Source organism: Mytilus trossulus, chromosome 9, assembly GCF_036588685.1.
Source record: "Mytilus trossulus isolate FHL-02 chromosome 9, PNRI_Mtr1.1.1.hap1, whole genome shotgun sequence".
Lineage (NCBI taxonomy): Eukaryota > Metazoa > Mollusca > Bivalvia > Mytilida > Mytilidae > Mytilus > Mytilus trossulus.
The window spans coordinates 20,465,332-20,488,453 of record NC_086381.1 but is presented as its reverse complement, the minus strand read 5'-3'; the positions used below and the strand labels follow the sequence as shown (position 1 = coordinate 20,488,453).

Genomic DNA, 23,122 nt, shown 5'->3' with positions numbered 1-23,122 from the left:
TTTTGTTTCCAATTTGTTTATTTATAAACACAATAAAGACAAGCATTCAATGTTTACTATTTGGCTAATTAAAACATCCACACTTCATGGTTCATATACACTGTTACCAAGGGTACCCATATATTCACCCCACGTTTGTTTCTCTGGTGGCAGAAATTTGAGGTTGGTTATTTTATTCTCAATGAAAGAATTCCTCATTCTTTCATGTATTGTCACATTAAGTGGTGTGTACATTTCATTGTCTATGATATCTTCCAAACTAAATTTATAAATGTCTACATCAAATTTCATTTTGACAAAATGAGCATAATCGTCACGTAATATTCCAACGGAAATCAGATTCACAATAACATCGAGCTTGCCATCTCCATCCACATCCCCAATAGCTCCTGGAGATATAAATCATTAATTGTCAGACTTTTATGGATAGATTAGTTTTTTTTAACTTACATTTAGTAAATAATAGTAATGACATCAAAGGACGGCTTGCAAATATATATATATATTTATGTAAGGGTTACGTTCCTTTAATGCATTGTTACAGACTTATTAACGTGACGTTACGTAATCGTTAGTTACATTCATCCATGATTATCACAAAGATGTGAAACCGGTTGGAGAAAAATGTAGAGAATTAAAGGACTTTAAGAGCATTTTGAAATTTAATTTAATTTATTTATATATTTATTTGTTTTGAGACATGTTGTCCTAAACAAGGTAGTTTATGAATAATCGAACTATGACATTTTTGAAATATCAAGTAATAATACTGTTCGGAATAATTTGAAAACGTCCATTTTAGGGAGCATTTTACCTATTGTATAGATTTGAACTATTGTATTAATTTATTCGTGTAATTGCACTTATATTCTGAAAAACTGATAATTTGTTATTAATTTATCTGAAGATTTTGCTTAATCGACACCAATTTCAAATAATCGGACATTATTTGAAGTTGTTTATATGTCTTACTAGGACATCGTTTATATTAATAGTTATATATCTCCTAATTGATACGATATTCCCGTGCTTTCATTTCCTATCATGATTTTTTCTTGATAGAGGGTTGCTGCTCGCAAGGAAGCTATAAAAGCAAGAGTTCCAAATGGTGAAGTTGAAATCATCCCTTCGTAAATTTTACGAACGCCATCACGAGTTGGTTGACCGTTATGGAATAACCGTTTCACAAATGATATCGAATATGTTCCTTACGTCGTAACTTCAATCCCCTTCCTTTTCATGAATGTGACCTACCGAATTAGACTATTTACCTTATGCGGTATAACATAACACGACGGTTGCCACATGTGGAGCAGGATCTGCTTACATTGTCAGTTTATTTTCGATTTATGAATTTGACTGTTCCTGTGGTTTCTTACGTCCCTCTATTATAGTAAGTGCGACGAAGGTAACACAAAACTGATTAAAGTCTTAACAATGTGTCACAGATAAAAGCAGATGTCATTTCGCTAATGAAATATATCTTCATCCAGTCACAATTTGTAAAAGTAAACCATTATAGGTCAAAGTACTGTCTTCAACACGGACATTTGGTCCACACCGAACGGCAAACTATAAATGGGTCACAATTAACTATTGTAAAACCGTTTATACCTGTTGTCCTTTCATCTGGTTGTACCATAACACACATGGTACCAGGGGCCTGACGTTTGCCTCTTGTCCATGGAACTTCCAACTCTGTTAGTGTATGGTTATCCCCAAACGTTTTTACAACTTTTTGTACGGACTTACGATCCTCATCTGTCAATTCTGGAAGAAAACATTTTAGAGATTCATGCACATTTGATATAAAATGATGATCGCTCTTTATTACAAAGGGGAAAAGGCCCACACCCAGTGGTCATTTATATTGCCTCTCATAACTGACTGAAAAGTGTGATAATTGTGATAATTAAAAGTCCTTTCACAACGTCATATTTTTCAAATTGCCTTTCTCATAAATTTTTAGTTGTCTCGATCTGCTCTCTGGCTATTTGAATAAACCCAGTACTGTTTAACTGGTTATTTTTCATTTGAAACTGTTTAAGTATGAATATTTTCATCGTGTTAAAACCACGAAATTAAATGCTAAACGAAAGGTAGATAATTTTCAATTAGTTTGTCATTCCTGATTTGCCAAATTAGAATTTAAGAAACTTCAAATTCGGAAAAAAACATATTCCCTTTAAAATAACAATCTTTCAGTTATTATTTGTTCCCTGATAATGAATAAAAAATATTACTATCATAGTGTTTATTCATAGTATTCCCCTGAGAATAAATAACAATCTTATTTTATAATGTTTCCACTGATAATTAGTAACAATCCTACTATTATCATTTTCTTAGAGGATTGAATAACAATCTTACTATAATAATGTTTCTCTGATCCTTTCTCCCACAATTTAATGGGCGCCTTCATAACTGTCCTGTCCATAGCAAACAACTCAGTGATCATCAAAGTCTGGTCAGATTCACATTCTATGAAATCTTTTGGTACTGCTCGGCGTCTCCGAGTGAAATGACTTTCTGGTAGTAAAAGTCCTGGCGCTTCAAAATTATTATCATCGACAATAGTTTCCTCCAGTTCATTTGGATTTGAGCTACGTCTGTTAATCTGAAATATCACCATAAATATTTTAAAAAATAATAGATTTACAGGAACGAATAGGACTGTTTGAATTTAATAATTTTAAAATTTATTTAGTCACATTAAATTAAAGAGAGTATGTTTCCGTGGTAAAAGTATATTAAGAAGGTTTTTTTTTTTTGGAAAATATGCGGAATATATGGAATCGAAAATTTTAGTATAAAATGTATCATGAATGCATTCAATTTTATTATAATGTTTATGCTCCTTGATTTTGTGTGTGCATAAAAAAACTCGTTTATAGGGCTGAATTAACTGTTATTACCAGTGCTTGTTCTTAGTCTAGCGCATGGCAGTACAGAAATTTGGACGATATATTCTGGTGATTGTTTTTTCTCAGTTTGATCCATACATATTTCATTGGTGATTGTTTATATAAAACTTTAAATAAAGGCTTCATTTACTTACAACTCTTTGAGCTCCTGTGGCTCCATGAATTGCTGCTTGATTCAATGAGCTATCACCTTTACGACCTTGCATTCGGAAAAGAAATACATCCCTGTGATAACTACTAGTTCTTGCCACCAGATCTGATGATACATCATACCTGTGACTAGTGGTATTCCATAATACGACACCATCCTTTCCATCAACGACAATCACCTTTTGAAATTTTAACAACATGCTTTTAAAATTACCACTACTGTAAATTTGCAGTTGGCCTTATTTGCCGTTTTTGGCACAACTTTTTGGAATTTTGGATCATCAATGCTCGTCAACTTTGTACTTGTTTGGCTATATAAATATTTTGATATGAGCGTAACTAATAAGTCTTATGTAGACGAAACGCGCGTCTGGCGTACTAAATTATAATCATATTACCTTTGATAACTATATATGATTTTATAAAAGGTTATGGTTGAAGAAATTAAAACAAAACTGTCTTGTTATGTATGTTTGTAAAATGAAAAATAACCGATATAATTAATTTTACTACACAAAATCGTATTTGGACAACACATGTCTCTTCATCATTGTTCGAAGCAAAATGGGTACCTTTTGCACCATAAACGTTAGTTTTATTGATTGCGTTGTCAATAAATAAGTCATAACATTCAAAATACATTGACTTATCACTCTTTTTTGTAAAACAACGATAATATATTGAAATTATCCGACTGATTACAATAACTTAACATACAATCTAAAACATTTGTATATATAATTATTAAGCATTGAACAGTTCTTTAAAATGTTTTCTGATGCTACATAATATTTAAATAACCTTATACTTAAGGTGGAACCCAACACCTTCACTAAAATTAATTTGGCTCGTTTAATTTTTATAAAAGTTTGGCAAAGTATTTACTTTGACCCTTTGACAAAATTATAAAAATTTCCAAAAATTGGAACCTTCAAATTTATCAGAAAAATTACTCTGGTTATATAGCAGTTTGGCAAACACTTATTTTGATCATTGAGAAGCTTGATATTCCCTTAACAACGCAACGTAATTTAAACGATTAGCTGATTTTACAAAATTATCTCCCTGTAGTGTTAGGTACCACCTTAAAAGGGATATTATTCCGATCTCAAAAGGCATCAATGTACAAACATTGAAATGTAGGTGCAAAAACAACTGAAAATTGCACGAAATGAAAATAAAAATCTATAATAATAAACTTTGATTTCCCAATTAGTCTTACATCAGTGCTATTGTAGTAAGGCCATGCTCCTCCACTCCAGTGAAACATAAAATCTAGTGTATCATCATCGTTAAAATATCCTGGAGCAGGGGAACTAAAATAAATGAAATACGATATAAATTGTGTATAGTAAAAAAGAAGAGTAAATATGTCGTGAACAATCAAAAACTTTAAACCAATCTTCTTTGTCAATTGTTAATGTAAGTCAATATATGAAACAGATTTAACTATAGCCTTTATTTCATGGATAGACGCGATCAAAACGGTCACCAAATATTGCACTATTTAGTGAGATGATATAATCTTTAAAGCGAAACATTATTTTAAAGATAATGCTAGCTCCTTTCAGTCTTCTGTAGAATGTCAAAGAGTCTTTCTCATAGAAATGAAGGAACAACTTTGCAATAAGAGAAGCACAATTTGTTTAAGTAGAAATGCAGAGTTAGTCAGCAAATAAACCAGAACACTGCATGACCTGTAGAGCAATTTGTGTAAGTTTTGTTGGATTCTGTCAAGCTGGTATATACGAATTAACAAACTGATAAACGCAAAAAGGTTATGTTAATGTTTTGGTATGGGAATCCCCTTAGATATTGCTGATAGAAAATACATGCAAATGCTAAGATTGTAGTTGTATTAGTAGAATTTTTCGTTATTGTGATGAAGCAAAACATGTCGGTACTATCTGGATTCGTCATTAAAGAGTCATAAACCGTGAATACTTTGAAACAACTGAAGACTATATACCTTTAACACACACATTTTAAGTAAGACGTACATGAATGAAACCATCTACTTTGCAATCGTCAGCATTATTTATTATTGTTTTCCATAGTAACCTAAATTAAGATATCTGTACCTGTAAGATTCTTTATCACCAAAGTTGATCTTCCATAAAACATCCAATGTCTCGCCGTCAAAAAGAATCATATTTCCGTCAAATGCCGACATAAGAATATCCTTCACTCCATCTTTATTTATATCAACAAGAACTGGTGGAACCATGACCCCATTTGTTTCGGATCTGAAATATAAAACATTTTTTTTTATTATCTTTAAGGATCACCAAAAGGGAAACAAACGAGACCAAAGGGATCGTTTAAAACAAAATGACGATGCCATAGCAAAAAATGAAAAACGATCAATAGATAAATAGTTTGTTTGTATTATTTCCCGGTACAGTTCTACATTTAATTTATTCATATAGTTTATCTGTTTTGTTCTGTCTATTATGTGTTCGTATAATTAACTTGTACAGTTCTGCCTATTATTTGTTTTATGATTCACTTGACTGTACAGTTTTACCCATTATTTGTTCTATGATGTACTTGTACAGTTCTACTCATTAATTATTTGTATGATTTACCTGTACAATTCGATTTCTCCTTTAAAATTTGGTTTCCTATATCCCCATTGTTTATACTGTCCTCCCACGATTGGTGCTTTGTGACTATGATCTAGATTATTTACATATCTGTAGAAGTCTGGCACAGATATAGCGAGAAATAAACCTAAAGAGAAAGAAAAAAATAATTTCGATGTTGCAATAACTGAATAATACATATAAGATATATGGCATTATGAAAGCTGAAAGGAGGAGGACCTTTTCAAGCATTAGCAAAGAACAGAATTATCAAATATTACTAATTGAGTATGACAGAACATAGAAAAATTAAATGCTCAACATCTTTTGGAGACTTTCAACTAGGATCTATGACATAAATAACGATTTTGACTTGCTTTTGCAAACTTCTCTCTCCTTAGTAAGACCATATCGTCTTCCCTTTTGCAGCGTTTATATATATATCGATTGATACGATACGCGCATGTATGTTCCCATTATACGGACTCGAGAGTAGGTGTGTTCTTAACGTAAAAACTCCCCAAGTTTTATTATGAGAAAGAGCGACTGAAATCGACACCATTGCACCTTCACGAGTTGGTTCATCGCCTATTTTATTTGTAGCTTCACTTGAAAGAAAAATATTTTTTTCGCGATCTTTGATCTTCAGACATCAAAATGGTCGATTGATATGCTTTAATAAAATTTACCGATTGTGTTATTTGTGTTACTGAGTCTAAATTTGTGCGGCGGGTAATGCAATAGATGGAACGGTTCTCTCTCCGTTTAGGGTTAAATTTGTATATTCAAAATAGATCTACGAAATATAAACAATGGTAAACTAATGTTGTCTCCTATAACTCAATATCCATTTGTTTTAGAGAAAATTACGTAACAGTTTTAGCATGCATGTTGTACCTTTAAATACAGGTTACGATTTTGTATGTCAAACGTGTCGGGAATAGAAAAATATCACAAAGAGGCTTAATTGAAGAATCATAACCAATTCCATTAATTCATACCTCCAACCGTTTCCCCTCCACTACCGTACAATATATACATTGAGCCATCCCTTCGCTGGTGTACAACAGGTGATATATACATCTCCTTATCCTCAGGCATGTCTAAATAACGACCCATTATTTGTCCTGTTGCTCCGTTTATCATTATCAATCGTCCAGAATGACGTTTATGGTTCTACAATACAACGTTAATGTGAATAACAAGATCTAAACTATATCGTTTAAATACGAAAAAAGAACACACTTATTGAGAAATTGATATAATTTGAATATGATAGGACTATTGTTGAGAAATTTAAAGGAATAACAAATTGCTAGTTAAACAAAGTATTCCACAAAATTTCCTTCGAGTCAACATCATATGTGCCACATCAACATTGACCTTCAAACAAAGGCACATAAAGAAAATATTTTTTCTCTAAATATGTTACAATGAGAACATTAAACTGAACCAAATAACTATATAAATTGATGTTTCACACAACAAGCTAAGAGTAAATATAAAAGAGGACTTGTGAAGCAGAAAAGTGTACAAAATGAAACTTATATTTAACCAAAATAAAACCAAATTGGTATATGTATTAAGAAGTGATACAAATAATTGCATCCTAAGTTATTGGCCCATGTTGATTTGTCCCTGTCTGGTTATTATTGACAATGGTACGAATTGGTCTTATTATCTTACGTCAGCAGCTATAATTGGATCTCCTCCGTGTGATATTACAATTTCATTAATACCATCATTGTTCATATCAGGTATAGGGGTTGTTGTATATATATTCCAGCCTAATCTCAGGTTGTCAGGGTTAGAAACCCATAGAGTTTTACCTAATAAAAATGTAAAATCATTACTGTTAATTGTCAAAACACAGAACGAATAAGAACTTGGGTACTCATGGAAAGCTAAATCATTGAATTGTGTTGTTCAATTAGTCAACGTATCCCTTACTGTTGTCATTTATAGGCCTATTGACTTCCATGACACTTCAAATGAGGTATCAAATGAGGTATCACGGTTAAACTCCATTGTTTATAGAAATGCATTTAATCCAATAAAATAGCTCTGATTACGGTACGTATTCCATTATGTGCAGTCCTACTTAATAGCATATAAACCAACGATGCACTCATCTTAGCTACCTGGATTAAAGATTTTTTTTACACCAGACGCATAAATAAAAGGCAAAAAAAATATCGAAGTTGAAGAGCATTGAGGACTCAAAATTCCTCTGTTCTCTTTCATGTATTTGGAAAAAGAAGACTGTTTTCGTTTATATCATAACACATGGTATTGAGCTGTGTTTTCAAAAGGTACTTCCTACCTGTTTTTGGATCAATTGCTCTAAGATCTTTTAGCCGTCCAGAAACTATGCAATCATCTAATCCATCCTGATTGACATCAACGCCGTGACAGTTCATGGCAAAAATCTCCGAATATGTTTTTGTTTGCCAAAGTAATTTCCCATCATAACCTCGTAACGCAATCACAGCTCCTCCACATGGTGTTTCCATTCCTAAAATGCATATGAACGAAAATAATTACTGTTCCAAATTCACTGACCATATCAAAGACACAAGGACTCATTTTCCACGGACAAAACATTCTATATTTTCACCATTACCATGTAGATTTGTTAGGAAAACACTTTGAACTGACACACCGAGGTGAGTTAGTAATGTAATATTTGAACCAAGGATTAATAACTTAAAAAATCCCTTGTCAATAAAAGACGTTCTTGTCATGTTTGATTCATTGTAGATTCAAGGATAATTTCAGCCGTTATTCTGATTCAGACTACACCTAGGCATCCTAGTGATACATAAGTAATAACTATTGGCAATTGAAATAACAGGTCTTACCATGTTTGGCACAAAATTTATCCATTGTAGATTCCATAACCATTTCAGTGATATCTTTACCAACAGCCAGACCAGTGAGTACATCAAGTATTCCATCACCATCTACGTCAACTAAACGGATGGAAGATTCTGAACCTAGAAAAGAATACATTATCTATGCATTTTAAAATCCTAACTTTAGTCATATTTTTTTACTTTTAATGTATTGTAATTCTTTTCAAATTTTAGTCTGTTTTTACTGGATTTATATCAAAAAAACATAATCACTGATCATTTGATATTCAAAATTTGAAGTAAGAAACTACAGAATGAATTGGTCGGTTAATACGTTTTTAAAGACTTTTTGTCCCTGTATTCATATAAGAAGCATTCTCATCAAAATGGTTTCTTGGGTACGTTTTTATTTTAATAGGAACCAACATTTGTGTGGAAAAAACCCACGTTGGTTATCATAACCTGCATCAATCTTGTTCGAGTTATGTATTTTGTTAACATTTTTTCAAATTTTGATTACACTTTTTTTTTTTATCAATATGTCAATGTTTTGTCAAACAAAGATTATTTATTAACTAGTTAAAGCGACACATAAAGGCAACAATAGTATACCGCTGTTCGAAAGTAAAAAATCGACATGAGAAAACATATCTGGTTTACAAACTAAAACTGAATGAATCATATAAAATATAAGTGGAAAACAACGAAACAACAGAAACACTATAGATTTTCTACACCTTATCAGAGTAATTTGATATCAGAAAATGTTTAACAGACTTGTATATAGAAATGTGAATAGAGGAACATTTCTTTATCTATATTCGCAGTTATCTTTATTTCCTATTGTGACCATATATGAATGAATAAAACAAATTGAAAACAACAAAATATAAATATCATGAGTGGATGTATGTGTATATAGGTTATTCATTTGGTTTAGTTTCTATCTTACCCCAATCTGACAGCTTTAAATGCCAGGGTCTAGACTCTCTAACAACTGAAGGCCGCTTAGGCAATAGTTGTTTTGGTGTATATTTTTGTTTAATCGAAAATGGAGTAAAGAATCCAGCTATATAGCCTACTCCAAAGAACAAAAGTGACAAAGCTAGCATGACGGCACCTCTTGTAGGTGTACACATGGGGTCTTGTTTTCGCGCCGACTGTCGAAAATTATAACCATGTCCATGTCCATTTTTTAAATTGGTGTGTATCAGTCCGACCTCTGCATCTTGAATGTTTGGCCCTGTGTTATCTGTTTCTGTCCTCTGCTCATCTCCAAAATCATCATCTTCACTATCACTTCCCATGGGTAACAGGTGATTGTAATCTGAACTTCCATGTTTCCGTCCCCCTAAAGCAATATCAAACCATTAGCATGAAAACTCACATTTATGAGACAGTTTTAAAATTAATTCAACTACTTTCCATTTGTTCCCATGTTTGATTTTCCGTTGACAAGGTCGCACGTTTGATGATGGCAGTTTTTATGGACTTAACCTTATTGAATTTACCTTGGATTTTTTTTTTTTTTTTTAATAATATATTTATATCTCAATGATATATGATTATATAATTACAGCAAATGCTAAAATGCTATAATTCAAATATTGAAGATTAACAGTACACGTGCAGCAGTATCTGCCTAACTGAAGTACAATGCTAAAAACAATCCAACTCTTAATTTATTCATATGATGCGCGTTTCTTTTATGTCTTAACGTAAGTATATATATATATATGCTTGGTTTATCATTAATAACACAAAGTAGTCATTATATCTAGTGAGTTAAAAAAAAATGCGTCTCAACGACATCAAAAAGCGACGAGTTCATTCAAGTGCATTACAAAGAAACATCTTCTGTAGAGAGTATATATTATATCATTCATTATTCTTCACTGAACAAACAACTAATAAAAAAGGTATCAAGTGACTTTATAATTTGATGAAATATGAAGTGTAGCTGAATAATATAATCTTACCTGGCATTGTCTGGTATCAAATGTATATCCAGAAGATACTCTTATAAAAGTACATTTATTCTTATCTCCGATAATGTCCAAAATAAAGTAGAGTTCAAGAAAGTTCCGTCAAGATAAGATTGGAAAGATTGACATATCACATAAGAAGCTTATATATTTAACCTTCGAATTTTCTTACGATTGTCTCCAATGTAAACACATACATTGTATATTTATCAAAATTCCAATTTTCAATATTCGTTGATAAATAATATTTTCTGGACATTATTTTCCAGATGGTTATTTTCATTTCAAAAATTCTTCTTTATTGAAAACCCATCAGCTTATGTAAAACGAAACAAAATTCTTTACAGCACAGTTATTATAAAATATTTTCTATGCTATTCCATACGGCAAACGGACAGAAAGTCACAGGACAAAAAGTCACAGGACATAAAGTGACACATTTGGTAGGACAGAAAGTCACAAGACAAAAGTCACAAATAATCTGTTGACAATTGTTTGAACATATAAGAGAAATATCTTGAAATATTTACTTTTTAATACATATATTCATATTAAAGTTTAGGAAATGTGTCATTATACTTAAAACAGAAAGATTTATTTAATTTTAATCATGCAAAAGAAAGATTTCTTGGCACCATGAAGCCATTTAAGTGCCAAGCCACTTTGATATTTTGTTCTTTTAACAATTATTTAATCGTCTTTTTTGGATAAATTTGGTTTACAAAGTTGGTTTATATACAATAATTCAAGAAAAATACAAAATACTTTTTTTTCAGAAATAAGCGTTTTTTATTCAAAGAAAATAATCAGAAAAATTTGTAAGGGTTCCGCGGAACCCAGTGTCTCGCCTACTTTTGCTGTAAATCGCAGGCTCAACAAAAATGAGGAAAAAAATCAATAAAAATATTCCTCTTGATACAATCTTCTGATTGTAAGAAGCTTCTGTCCAAGTTTGGTTAAAATCCAGGATAGTTTATGAATCTAATAAATGTTTTAAAAACAACTGCAGACTGTACATGTATGTATGGTTAACTGAAAGAAAATCTAAGTCCATTTAAAAGTACAATACGGAAAAAATGGATTTATTTTTTTACAAAATTTACTTCTGGATACTACTTTATGATCATAATTAAGCTTCTGTCCAAGTTTGGTACAAACCCAGGATAGTTTAAGAAAGTTATCAAAATTCTAAAAACTTTTACCACAGAGTGAATGTAATGTTTTCCCGCAGAAAAACTATGTCCATTCAAAAGTAAAATATGGAAAAAATGGATTTATTTATTTACAAAATTTACTTCTGGATACTATCTTATGATCCTAAACAAGCTTCTGTCCAAGTTTGGTACAAACCTAGGATAGTTTAAGAAAGTTTTAAAATTCTAAAAACTTTAACTACAGAGTGAATGTGTTGTTTCCCCGTAGAAAAACTAAGTCAATTTATAAGTAAAATTTCGGAAAAAATGGAATTTTATTTTACAAAATTTACTTCTGAATACTATCTTATGATCATAAAGAAGCTTCTGTCCAAGTTTGGTAGAAATCCAGTATAGTTTAAGAAAGTTATTAAAATTTCAAAAACTTTAACCACAGAGTGAATATTTGCCGCCGCCGCCGCCGCCGCCGACGACGGAATGTAGGATCGCTTAGTCTCGCTTTTTCGACTAAAGTCGAAGGCTCGACAAAAAATGAATTGTGACTTTTTGTCCAGTGACTTTTTGTCCGTGACTTTTTGTTTGTGACGTTTTGTCCTGTGACTTTCTGTCCTACATTCTCTTCATACATACAACTACGAGTATACACAAACAAAGGTTTTACCAGAAGCTGACATAAATCACGCTTACTAAATCCAACGAAAACAGAAACTGATTTTTTTTTTACGAAATACCCCTCAAAGTTTTCATATCACTGAAAATGCCCCCTAAATTACAGATTCTATTTAGCTTATTAAGTTGATTAATAGTTGTGATATCTTAATACAAAGTTCGGTTGAGTTCAGAAGTTACATAGGATTTAAAAAAAGATGGTTTTACTTTTTAAAAGTGAAAAAGAGAAGATAAAAAATATCTAAGATTGTGTTTTCAATGTCAAAATCAAAGCGCTGTAAGCACTGTAGGCAGTTAACCAAAATCAAGACAAACATAATTATGAAAACTGTGGCAATGTTGCTTCAACTTTTTTTTTTAAAGATTTAAAAGAACAAACATTAAACATTCATATATAATTGTGCATTAATGTTCATTTAATGAATTAAACATTAAGGCAAATAATTCATATTTTATCAAGGTTTTCAATAGCAACGCACATGACCACGAATGGTCATGAGTCTTTCATGAGTCAGCAGTGGTACAAATTTGCAATGCTTACAGTTCTTCTAGTTGAGCGTAATTGTTCGTATAAGTTGACTGTTAGTAGTTCAAGTTGGCTTTAGTACGAGCTTGTAAAAGTATGAATAGACTTGCTTCCCTTGAAAGAAAAATGAGTTTGTGTTTTACAGTACAAAAGTTATGAGACACAAATCAGACAAATGTTTACTACTACAGGGATCAATGGTGAGGTCTGACTGACCTGTCCATAGTAAATGAAAATGACTTCCACCTTCACCCCAAGTCCATGATGTCGAAGTTTGGAATAAAATGACAGGTGTAATGGTCTAGCAAAGTGATATGCATATGTGTCGCCTATGAGATTGACCTTGTATGTCATTCAATCTTTTTGAAATGAAAAACAGGAATGAATATGGTTTAAAGGCGTTGGTATCTAAATCTATTACAAGTTCTCAAAATACACACAAGAGGGTGTGGGGTGACCCTAGGGACTACCCCTACTTTTCATTTGATTTTTATATTGTCCCATACATGAATATGTATGGTTTATTGGTTGGGATCTCGACCGTTATCAAGTTTTCAAACAGGAGGGGTGGGGTGACCCTAAGGACTCTACCTATATTTCATTTGATTAGTTCTCATACATGAATATATATGGTTTAATTTAAAGGTGGGCATCTTGACTGTTTCCAATTTCACAATCAGATGACAGCAGGGACTCCCCCTATATTTATTTAATTTAGAGTTGGTGATCCCAACTGTTTCAAAGTTCTTAAACATGAGGGGTAGGGTGACCACAGGGACTTCCCTTATATTTCATTTGATTTGTTATATAGTCTTATACATGAGTATAAATGGTTAAAGGATGATGATCTCGAATTTTTCCAAGTTCTCAAACATGAAGGTGTACAGTGACCCCTTATAATTTATTGTATTTTTAATATTGCCCCATACAAAAATGTATATTGTTTAAAATTGTGGATCTCAACCGTTATAAATTCTCAAACAGAAAAGGGTACAGTGGCCCCACGAACTCCACCTATATATCATATGATTTGTTATATTGTCCCATACATGCATATATATTGTTTAGGGGTGGGGATCTCAGTGGCGGATCCAAGGGGGGGGTCTGGGGGTTGGACCCCCCTATACTCTGGGTTGGGACCCCCCTTTTTCAAATGGCTGGATCCGCCCATGGGATCTTGACCGTTACCAAGTTTTGGTTATTTTGGTTTCTTGTGAATAGTTGTCTCATTGGCAATCATACCACATCTTTTTTTATATAAGAAACTTCCAGCTATTTAAACTGACCTATCAAAATTCCCAGCTGTCACTTGTATTGGATTTTGACATTAAAATTGGTGTACAAAATATTTTCTGCTTTTTCTTTCTTTAAAACAATTTTGGTTTTCAATTCTAGTGTTTATATTTATTTACCATGCATAGCTGTATTTTGTCACTTGTCTGAATTTTTTAAGTGGAACCCCAAAACCCGGGCCGGATTACCCTTATCCGCTTCCGGAATCGGATCCGATATTGTAATCTCGCGGCAGCCATTTTATTTACAATGTTGTTTTGACAGAAAGTGAGATACTATTTTACTCGGATTTACACATTATTTATCGGCGATTTTCTGTATAAAGCTAGCGGTTGAACAAATTGGACATCGATGTCATGAATAGTAATGATGAAAAAAAGTTTGAGGTCGATTTTTAGGAATCTTTGGTAAAAATGTTTGCAAAGTTATTTTTTTATTTTCTTTCAACTTTCACGGTCCGTCGGGCGTAGCTAGTAATTAAGTAGAAAGTCCGACTGCAAAAATGGAAGGTCACAGACCCCGGACCAGAGCTAATTTGAACCCCTGCGTCCAAATTAAAAAGATACGAAAATTTAGTCCTCTAATTCAAAATTGCCGCCAACAGCGTGATCAGTCGAACTTATATACGTAGTTGACTACGTATTGACGACAAACAATATTCCTACGAGTTTTGCAATTTGGGAAATCTTAACTACTTGTCTTTAGAGATTTTTGGCGATTAAATTTTTCATACATTTGTTCTTTGACATCTTAGCCAAAAGCTCAGGGGATAATAAACTACATACAGATTCCTAATGTGCTCTACTTCCTATGTGCAACTTCAAAACTTTGGGAAAATCGACGATCATTTAAGGTTTTTCTGGTCATATTTTTTGTATTCCAGAATGAAAAGTATGAAAAAACTGTCCAATAAGTTATAAATAATATAGTAGCCAGCTAGATGATAACAATGGCACGTATTTCAGCATTTATTGGGTAGCACACAAATCCAGGGTGCTCGCATAAGGCAGCTTAACTGCATAAAAACCAAACACAACAAATTCAAATTTCGATCCATAAGAGAAAACGCAGTTATGGAATAGCAATTTCAACTAATGAATATACCATGCTTTTCAATGCTAATATGTAAATTACTTACAGTACAACTCCTAAAGTTTTTTTTGTATATGAGCTATAAGCTCTCTCAGACAAAAGTATCACTTTGTACAAAGCCAGCTTGTAATAGTCAACATGATGTATACGTAGGACCATAAGTTATAACGATTGCTATACATGTAAATATTTATGTATTCATAATTTATCCCGATGCTTATTTTTCGGCGTTATATTTACATTTGATGTTTTCCATGCACCACACTAATTGACTCAACTCACTTATATAGAGCTTGTCATACGCTGTTGTACTTATTAAAACTAGTATTATACAATTGAAATGAAATAAAAAGTCAGTTCATTATTGCCAAAAATTCAAATATCAATAGTTGCCTGGTCCTTCTAAGCGTAATTTTCAATACAAGATTAGACAATGGGTATATCCTTTAACAATAAAGACCCAATTTCAATCTAGAAATTATTATACCTGCCTTGATTTTTTTCATTGATCATGCCATATCAAAACAATAGGAATCTTACTAAGAAACTATCAAACAAGTTTTTTTTTATGATTGGATGTATTTTGTTCAAAGAGGGACGAAAGATACCAAAGGGACAGTCAAACTCATAAATCTAAAACAAACTGACAACGCCATGGCTAAAAATGAAAAAGACAAACAGAAAAAACAATAGTACACATGATACAACATAGAAAACTAAAGAATAAACACCACGAACCCCACCAAAAACTAGGGGTGATCTCAGGTGCTCCGGAAGGGCATATTCAACAAAATTGGTACCGTTGATTTTATGACAGATATATTCAATTAGCTATAGACACAGAGATATGTCTTGTCTGTTGGCATAAAATTCCGAAAAAAGACAATCTGATGGACAGCAACAAATCGCAATCATATATAAGTTTTCCCTATGCAATTAATTATTGATTGATTGATTGTTGGTGTTCTTTGACATTTAGACTTACATGTCAAAGAGATCTGAATATAAAATGTATATTCAGGATGATTGCATGTTATAATACGAATGTACATTGTTCTGTTTTGAACTGAAATGCCAAGTACTTTTTGTCTAGCCTTCGACTTTAGTCGAAAAAGCGAGACATGGCGATCCAACATTCCGTCGGCGGCGGCGGTGTCCACAAATATATATTCACTCTGAGGTTAAAGTTTTTGAAATTTTAATAACTTTCTTAAGCTATCCCGAATATCTACGAAACGTGGACATCCTTGCTTATGATCATATGATAGTATCCGGAGGTAAATTTTGTAAAATATAAAATTCCATTTTTTTCCGTATTTTACTTATAAATGGACTTATTTTTTCTGTGGGGAAGTATTACTTTCACTGCTAGTTCATGATCAAAAGCTAGTATCTAGAAGGAAATTTAATAAAAAAAAAATCCGTTTTTTCTCTGTATTTTACTTTTGAATGGACTTTCTGCCCGGAAACAACACATTCACTCTGTGGTTTAACTTTTAAAAATTTATTAACTTTCTTATACTATTTTGGATTTGTACCAAACTTGGACAGAAGCTTGTTTATGATCAAATGCTATTTTTAGAAGTAAATTTTGTTTTCTCCCAGTTAACATTACATTCAGTCTGCAGTTAGTTTTTAAATATTTATTAGATTTGTAAACTATCCTGGAGTTTTACCAAATTTGGGCCGAGAAGCTTCTTGCAATCAAAAGATAGTATCAAGAGGAATATTTTTATTGATTTATTTCCTTATTTTTGTTTAGCCTGTGATGAACAGAAAAAGTAGGCTAGACACTGGGTTCAGCAGAACCCTTATGATTTTTTTATAACGCTAGCTGACAAAGTAACAGACAACAGTAAGACGTAAACTTTAACTCAGACTCCAAACTGACCATTATTTGCTCTATCTCCTAAATAGCAGTGAAAAAGCAAATTACAATTTTAAAGACTTTTCTTTTCCAGATGGAACATATGACCTTTTTGTGGTCTTTTATAGCTTGCTGTTCAGTGTGAGTCAAGGGTATTTGTTTTAGTCTATAATTTGACCAATAGTTGTACATTTGACAAATTTCGACTTGGATGAAGAGTTGTCTCATTGGCACTCTTACCACATCTTCTTATATTTACTAGTATTATCCATGTCAGATAAAGGCAACAGTAGTATACCGATGTTCAAACTCATAAATCCATGGACAAAAAACAAAATAGGGGTAACAAACTAAAACCGAAGTAAATGCATTAAATATAAGAGGTGAACAATGACATAACACTAAAATGTAACACACATAGATACGGACCGAGCATCGGACAAAATCCCACGAGAATAACAAATATCAGGGATCTCCATGGATGAAAATTGAACCATGGAGGAACTTTCACCATTACAAACCGTGTCTACGCTGTACAGTGTAGCGCGATCGGAAGTATTTTATCCCTCCGTACAAGGAATGGTGAACATGCTAATTCATTGCTTATTTAAATTATATTTATTTGAATTTTCATTATAGAATTAAAGTATCAATATGTTCATTTATTGCCGTTTTTAACCATTCAAATGCCAAGTCTTCATGGTCCCCCCTTAGTCTAGAATGACCAAAGCTGTCTTGAAGGTCCCCATGTAGATTTCTTGTATTTTTGGTAATTGTTATGGGGGTTAAAAATCATATGATATGGAGCTTATTTTTCGTGGACACTGTCAAATTAAGAACTCATTACCGGTATGGCTGATTTGCAGCAACAACAAAACGATTCGTACGGGTTATGTAAAAGGTTAAAGAGATTTGTAAAGCAAATGAAAAGGTTTTTAATGACTTTATCTGACAAATTGATGCTGTGCAACATGCATCTTTCGAGTCTGAATAGAAACCGGAAACGCGGATGTATCAATTTGATTGTAATATACGAAATGAATTCGGAATTACGATACGATATTTCTTTACAGGAAATATTTATAAGTTTTTACTTTTAAACTTTTAAAGTCATTCTAAATTATTGTTACAGCAGTACTCGAGTTATTTGTGATGAAATAATATTTACTGTTTTGCGTCTTATTTTGTACTTCTTAAAAAAGGGGGATGCTGATTGCGTAAGTCAAAATAAAGCACGTGTTCGACTTGTTAAACTATTTTCTTTGTAACTGGATTATTAATTTATTTATTTAATCTAAATTATCATAATCATTTGCTGAACTTAGTTGATTAATTCGACAAATGGATCGTCTATCCTCATATAGTATTCTCCTGTCTGGTTTGTTGATCTACCTGTGCAAGCTCAGGTACAAGTGATTAGCGATCTTAATCCGGATATCCCTCAGGCGTTAGAACTGTGTTGGATTATAACATAAAAAGCCTAAGGGTTATGCAATTACATGCATTTGATTATAATTGATAAAAAAAATGGCGTCGGGCTACAAAAATGATGAAGTTTTGAACGATGGCGGAAGACAATTTAACGATGGCGCAAGACAATTTAACGATGGGGCGAGTCATTTGACGATGGCGGGGCGCCATCGTTAAACAGGCCATGGAGATCCCTGAATATAACATATATATAACATCAAAACCAAATACATGAATTTGGGATAGACAAGTACTGTGACACGTCTCTTTTATATAAAATACGTTTTTAGTTACAATCAAAACTAAACACATATCTAATTTGAGTTTATTGATATTATAAAGCTCTATAAGGGTAAAACTCCCGAGTCCACACAATGAAAACTAAACACATATTTAATTTGAGTTTATTGATATTATAAAGCTCTATAACGGTAAAACTCCTGAGTCCACACAATGAAAACTAAACACATATTTAATTTGAGTTCATTGATATTATAAAGCTCTATAAGGGTAAAACTCCTGAGTCCACACAATGAAAACTAAACACATATTTAATTTGAGTTTATTGATATTATATAGCTCTATAAGGGTAAAACTCCTGAGTCCACACAATGAAAACTAAACACATATTTAATTTGAGTTTATTGATATTATAAAGCTCTATAAGGGTAAAACTCCTGAGTCCACACAATGAAAACTAAACACATATTTAATTTGAGTTTATTGATATTATAAAGCTCTATAAGGGTAAAACTCCTGAGTCCACACAATCAATACATCAGCTTTGTGTAACAAAAACATAACAAAAATATAACAGGATAACACTCCATTCTATCTTTAGCAATACAGAGCAAAATTAAAAGCTATAAACAAGTGAATGGTTATATCAGAGCTAATGCAATAACAACATGCTTAGTAATAATGTATAATAAAAAGCTTGCTATAAATATATATAGACCTGTATATTCATTTGGATAAGAACTTTCGTTAAATTTAAAGTGACTTTTTTCATAGTCAAAATTTGGTAAATATAAAATATAGTTTATAACATAATCAAAGCAATTACTATTTATATCAGCTGGACATCAACTGGCGTTAAAAAAATGAGACTGGTGTACTGGTATTTTCAATTCATTAATTATTTTATTAATTAATGTTAGAAGTTCTGTTTGTAGTTAAGTTTTATTATGAACTGTTGGTTATATAAAATATCAAATAAACCAAAATGAAGCAAACTAAACAATATATAGTATTCATTTTGTATTAAAACATCATCAGTTGAAAAGTGTTCAAGTTAAATACAAAATTGTATTTAAGATAACTCCAAACTTAACACACTAAAAAACAAAATATGCAAAAGCAATGACTTGACGTGACTGACAAGTGACTGATATTAAAAACAGCAAATTATGAAACTAATACAAAGTTTCTGTTAAAGGCAAGAAAAATCTGACCCAAATAATTTCAAATTGATATCCTACGTACGACAACACTTGCATCAAGAATCTTCAAATCATTATTTAATGCAAAGTTTCAGCTTTGGAAGGCTTAGACTGTTGTTGCTTACTGTGCCATAGCAAATATCTCCTCTATAATCATAAAAATGTTGGTGGCTATACCAGCTGAAGACGTCATACATAGAAATAAACTAGCAATCATACTGATTTGATGATAATCAGGGGAAGATTTCAATGCATGTATCAACTAGATATTTAACTGCAATGGTAATAACTCACATAGAGTAAATATAATTAGCCAGATATCTTTTTTGGAGAAGAAATGAGTTGAGCATGCCTGAGACAAATTTTAAACAGATATTTATGCTATAGAGGTGTTGAGATATAAGCAATAAATATCAGCTTTTATATATATAGCACTTGAATGGAGACATTATGCTAATAATAAATAAATTTGGCTATATTATGCAAATGTAATAAATTTATCTGTTATTTCTGATAGAAATAATTGTACAATTTGATTTCCTTTTACAAGCTATTTCTAACGTAAGGGTACCCAAATTGCACCGAGTACCCAAATTGCACCTATTTAGAAAAAATAGCAACAAAAATCTTACAATATTTCCTAGAGACTAAACAATTTGTATTTTTATGATTCGATACTATGCACGTCTTTCAACATAGGTAAACATATTTAGATATACACAAAACGTTCACAGTATTTATCAACAGATGGACTGTTTACTAAAAAAGCAAAATGTACGAAAACGTCACCATGCGACGTCATCAAAACGTCATCTTTTTAAAATTAGCAAATACAATATATAATAAGTATCCATTTCGTAAAATATGAAGAGTAAGTATAGAAAAATATCCAATTGTTCAAAATATTTGAAGAAATTAAACAAAAGCTCGGTTATCAAACTTTTGACGATGTGAATTTAAGCATGGATGCAATTTGGGTACTCCTCATTACAGAATCATGGATAGTGTGGAGGTTGATTCAAACGCATTTTTTTATGACTCAATATGGAATAAAAATAAAATTGGTGTACCTATACAATAAAGAAGGATAGGGCTACAAAATAAACATAGTATGGACATTTTTTTCTTGATCATAAAAAAACGTAGGTGAAAAAACTGTCAAAATAGGTGCAATTTGGGTACCGTCACGTTATACTCTTTCCAGATGATAGAGAAAGGTGTCACATTTAAAATAGCTAGCTCTGAAATTATGCTAAATAGCATTGATGGTTATATGTATGCCCATCATCTGAATATTCTTTTTTTTACATTCTTATCAATGAATCATGACAATATACAATTCAGTATGATTAGGTCTCAAATTCTTAAGCTAGTGGATAGGTTAAGCTACAAAATATTTAAGAAAACAACCAAGATTGAAAATGCTATAAATGAATATATATCATGCTTATGGTTTAATATTGTAATGCTGTTACAGTAATCTTTAACAACCAAAATCATACATTAATAACACAAAGTAGAAATATATATACACAAGTGCAGGACGAAAAATCTATATTGCTCAAGATCAACAGCTTTCATCTAATAAACACTGCCTTAGGTTTGCTTAACATCTTAAATATATTTTCCAGCGATTTTTGTTTGGATTTTAATTAACTAAGAAAGTATTAACTCTTTACAAGAAGATTTCATAAAACAACAAATAGTTTCACATAAAAATCAAATTCTTTTAGGTCAAACTATTTATTCATAAATTTATCAAGAATATGTAGTAATCATTTAACATTACTCAATATATATTGCATGATTGTCTATTTCACAAAGCAACACACAATATAATGGCACATTTTTAGAAAAACTTATTACAATAATGTTAAGTTTCTAATCTAAGTTTTGCAGTCAAATGCTTTTTGTATATCACATGGATTGATTTTTTCAATCAAGAGATACCAATTTCAGCAGAGTTTATGTTTACAAACATTCATCAAAGTTCACATTATTTATAGGCTTTTATGTAGACTTTGGCAAATCTATGATATTAAGCATTCTCAATAATAGGACTTTTCCTCAATCCACAAAAAATGGTACCTATAAAAATTAATTAATCAACTCTAAATACAAACAGGAATATTTATAAATGGAAGGTAAGCCGTAAGGGGTTCAAGAAACCTGTTTAACTTAGAAGTGAAGATTGGTCCAATACTATCTAACAATAAATAGAGATGGTGTAAGGCAGTTACATAGAAGGACGAATGTTCAGGTCAAAAATATCCATAACAACATTGCTGACTAAGATATAGTTGCTTTAGTAAATGATCTACAATGTGTAAAGCATCATAAAAACATTGATATTAAAACCAAAGAACCTACAAATTTGTCAAAAAAAGATTTAAGAATACCAAACTTGGACATAAAATGTAAGGACTAATATTACAATTTTAATCATTTCATTTAATAACAGTATTGTTAGATAAAATCAACATTTAAGTATAAAAAATAAAAACAAATTCATATATTCTATAATATTATTAGAATACACATTTATGTAGTTTAGTTGCATTATATTCACAAACAAACATGTATCACAATTAAGCCATAAAATGTAAATATTATATAAATATTTCACTAGGACTGCTCAGGATTTCAATAGCATAATCATTTTGCCCTTTGGATTTGATTTTTTTATTTGACTTCATTATGTTGAAAATAAGTATACATAAGCATGAATCAATTCATTGCTTCATCAAAATAAATGACTTGTAACAATTAAAATATATTATTCCTGGTTAAAATACAGCTACATATATTAATGTACACCACAACCATAGTTAACATATAATTATCCCTTTTGTACTATTACATTACATGAACCTCTATCAAATATCAGATATTTATTAAGAGAAAAGTTCTTTTTACTCCAAACTGTAACTCACAGTTAATTCAGCCATATTGAATAGGGGACAGATTTTCATAATGGAGGTAAAATTGGCCTGAATAATAAGGGAAAACATCATTAAAACAGACCAGTTGCTTGAAAACATCCATAGGAATACCTGTACTATCATACTATTTCCAGCTCTTTATAAAAAGTCTGCCCCCTCCCTATACAA

General features: G+C 31.6%; 1 protein-coding gene across 1 annotated transcript; it reads right to left on the bottom strand.

Moving 5' to 3' along the window:
* On the bottom strand, positions 1-10,597 carry LOC134685280 (protein FAM234B-like). The gene is made up of 13 exons (XM_063544886.1): positions 10,494-10,597; positions 9,467-9,865; positions 8,521-8,655; positions 7,983-8,174; positions 7,346-7,488; positions 6,661-6,835; positions 5,663-5,807; positions 5,156-5,320; positions 4,297-4,390; positions 3,059-3,253; positions 2,371-2,617; positions 1,615-1,770; positions 1-389 (listed from the first exon to the last, which is right to left on the bottom strand). Exons 1-13 carry the CDS (start codon positions 10,498-10,500, stop codon positions 85-87), a joined length of 2,358 nt encoding a protein of 785 aa, XP_063400956.1. The 5' UTR covers positions 10,501-10,597; the 3' UTR covers positions 1-84.
* Between the last annotated feature and the right edge of the window lie 12,525 nt (positions 10,598-23,122).

Coding starts and splice junctions, on each gene's coding strand:
- LOC134685280 (XM_063544886.1), bottom strand. Junction 5,808..6,660: donor TGGAGGGGAAACGGTTGGAG/GTATGAATTAAT, acceptor CTTTCTCTTTAG/GTTTATTTCTCGCTATATCT. Junction 4,391..5,155: donor GGTGATAAAGAATCTTACAG/GTACAGATATCT, acceptor CATTTATTTTAG/TTCCCCTGCTCCAGGATATT.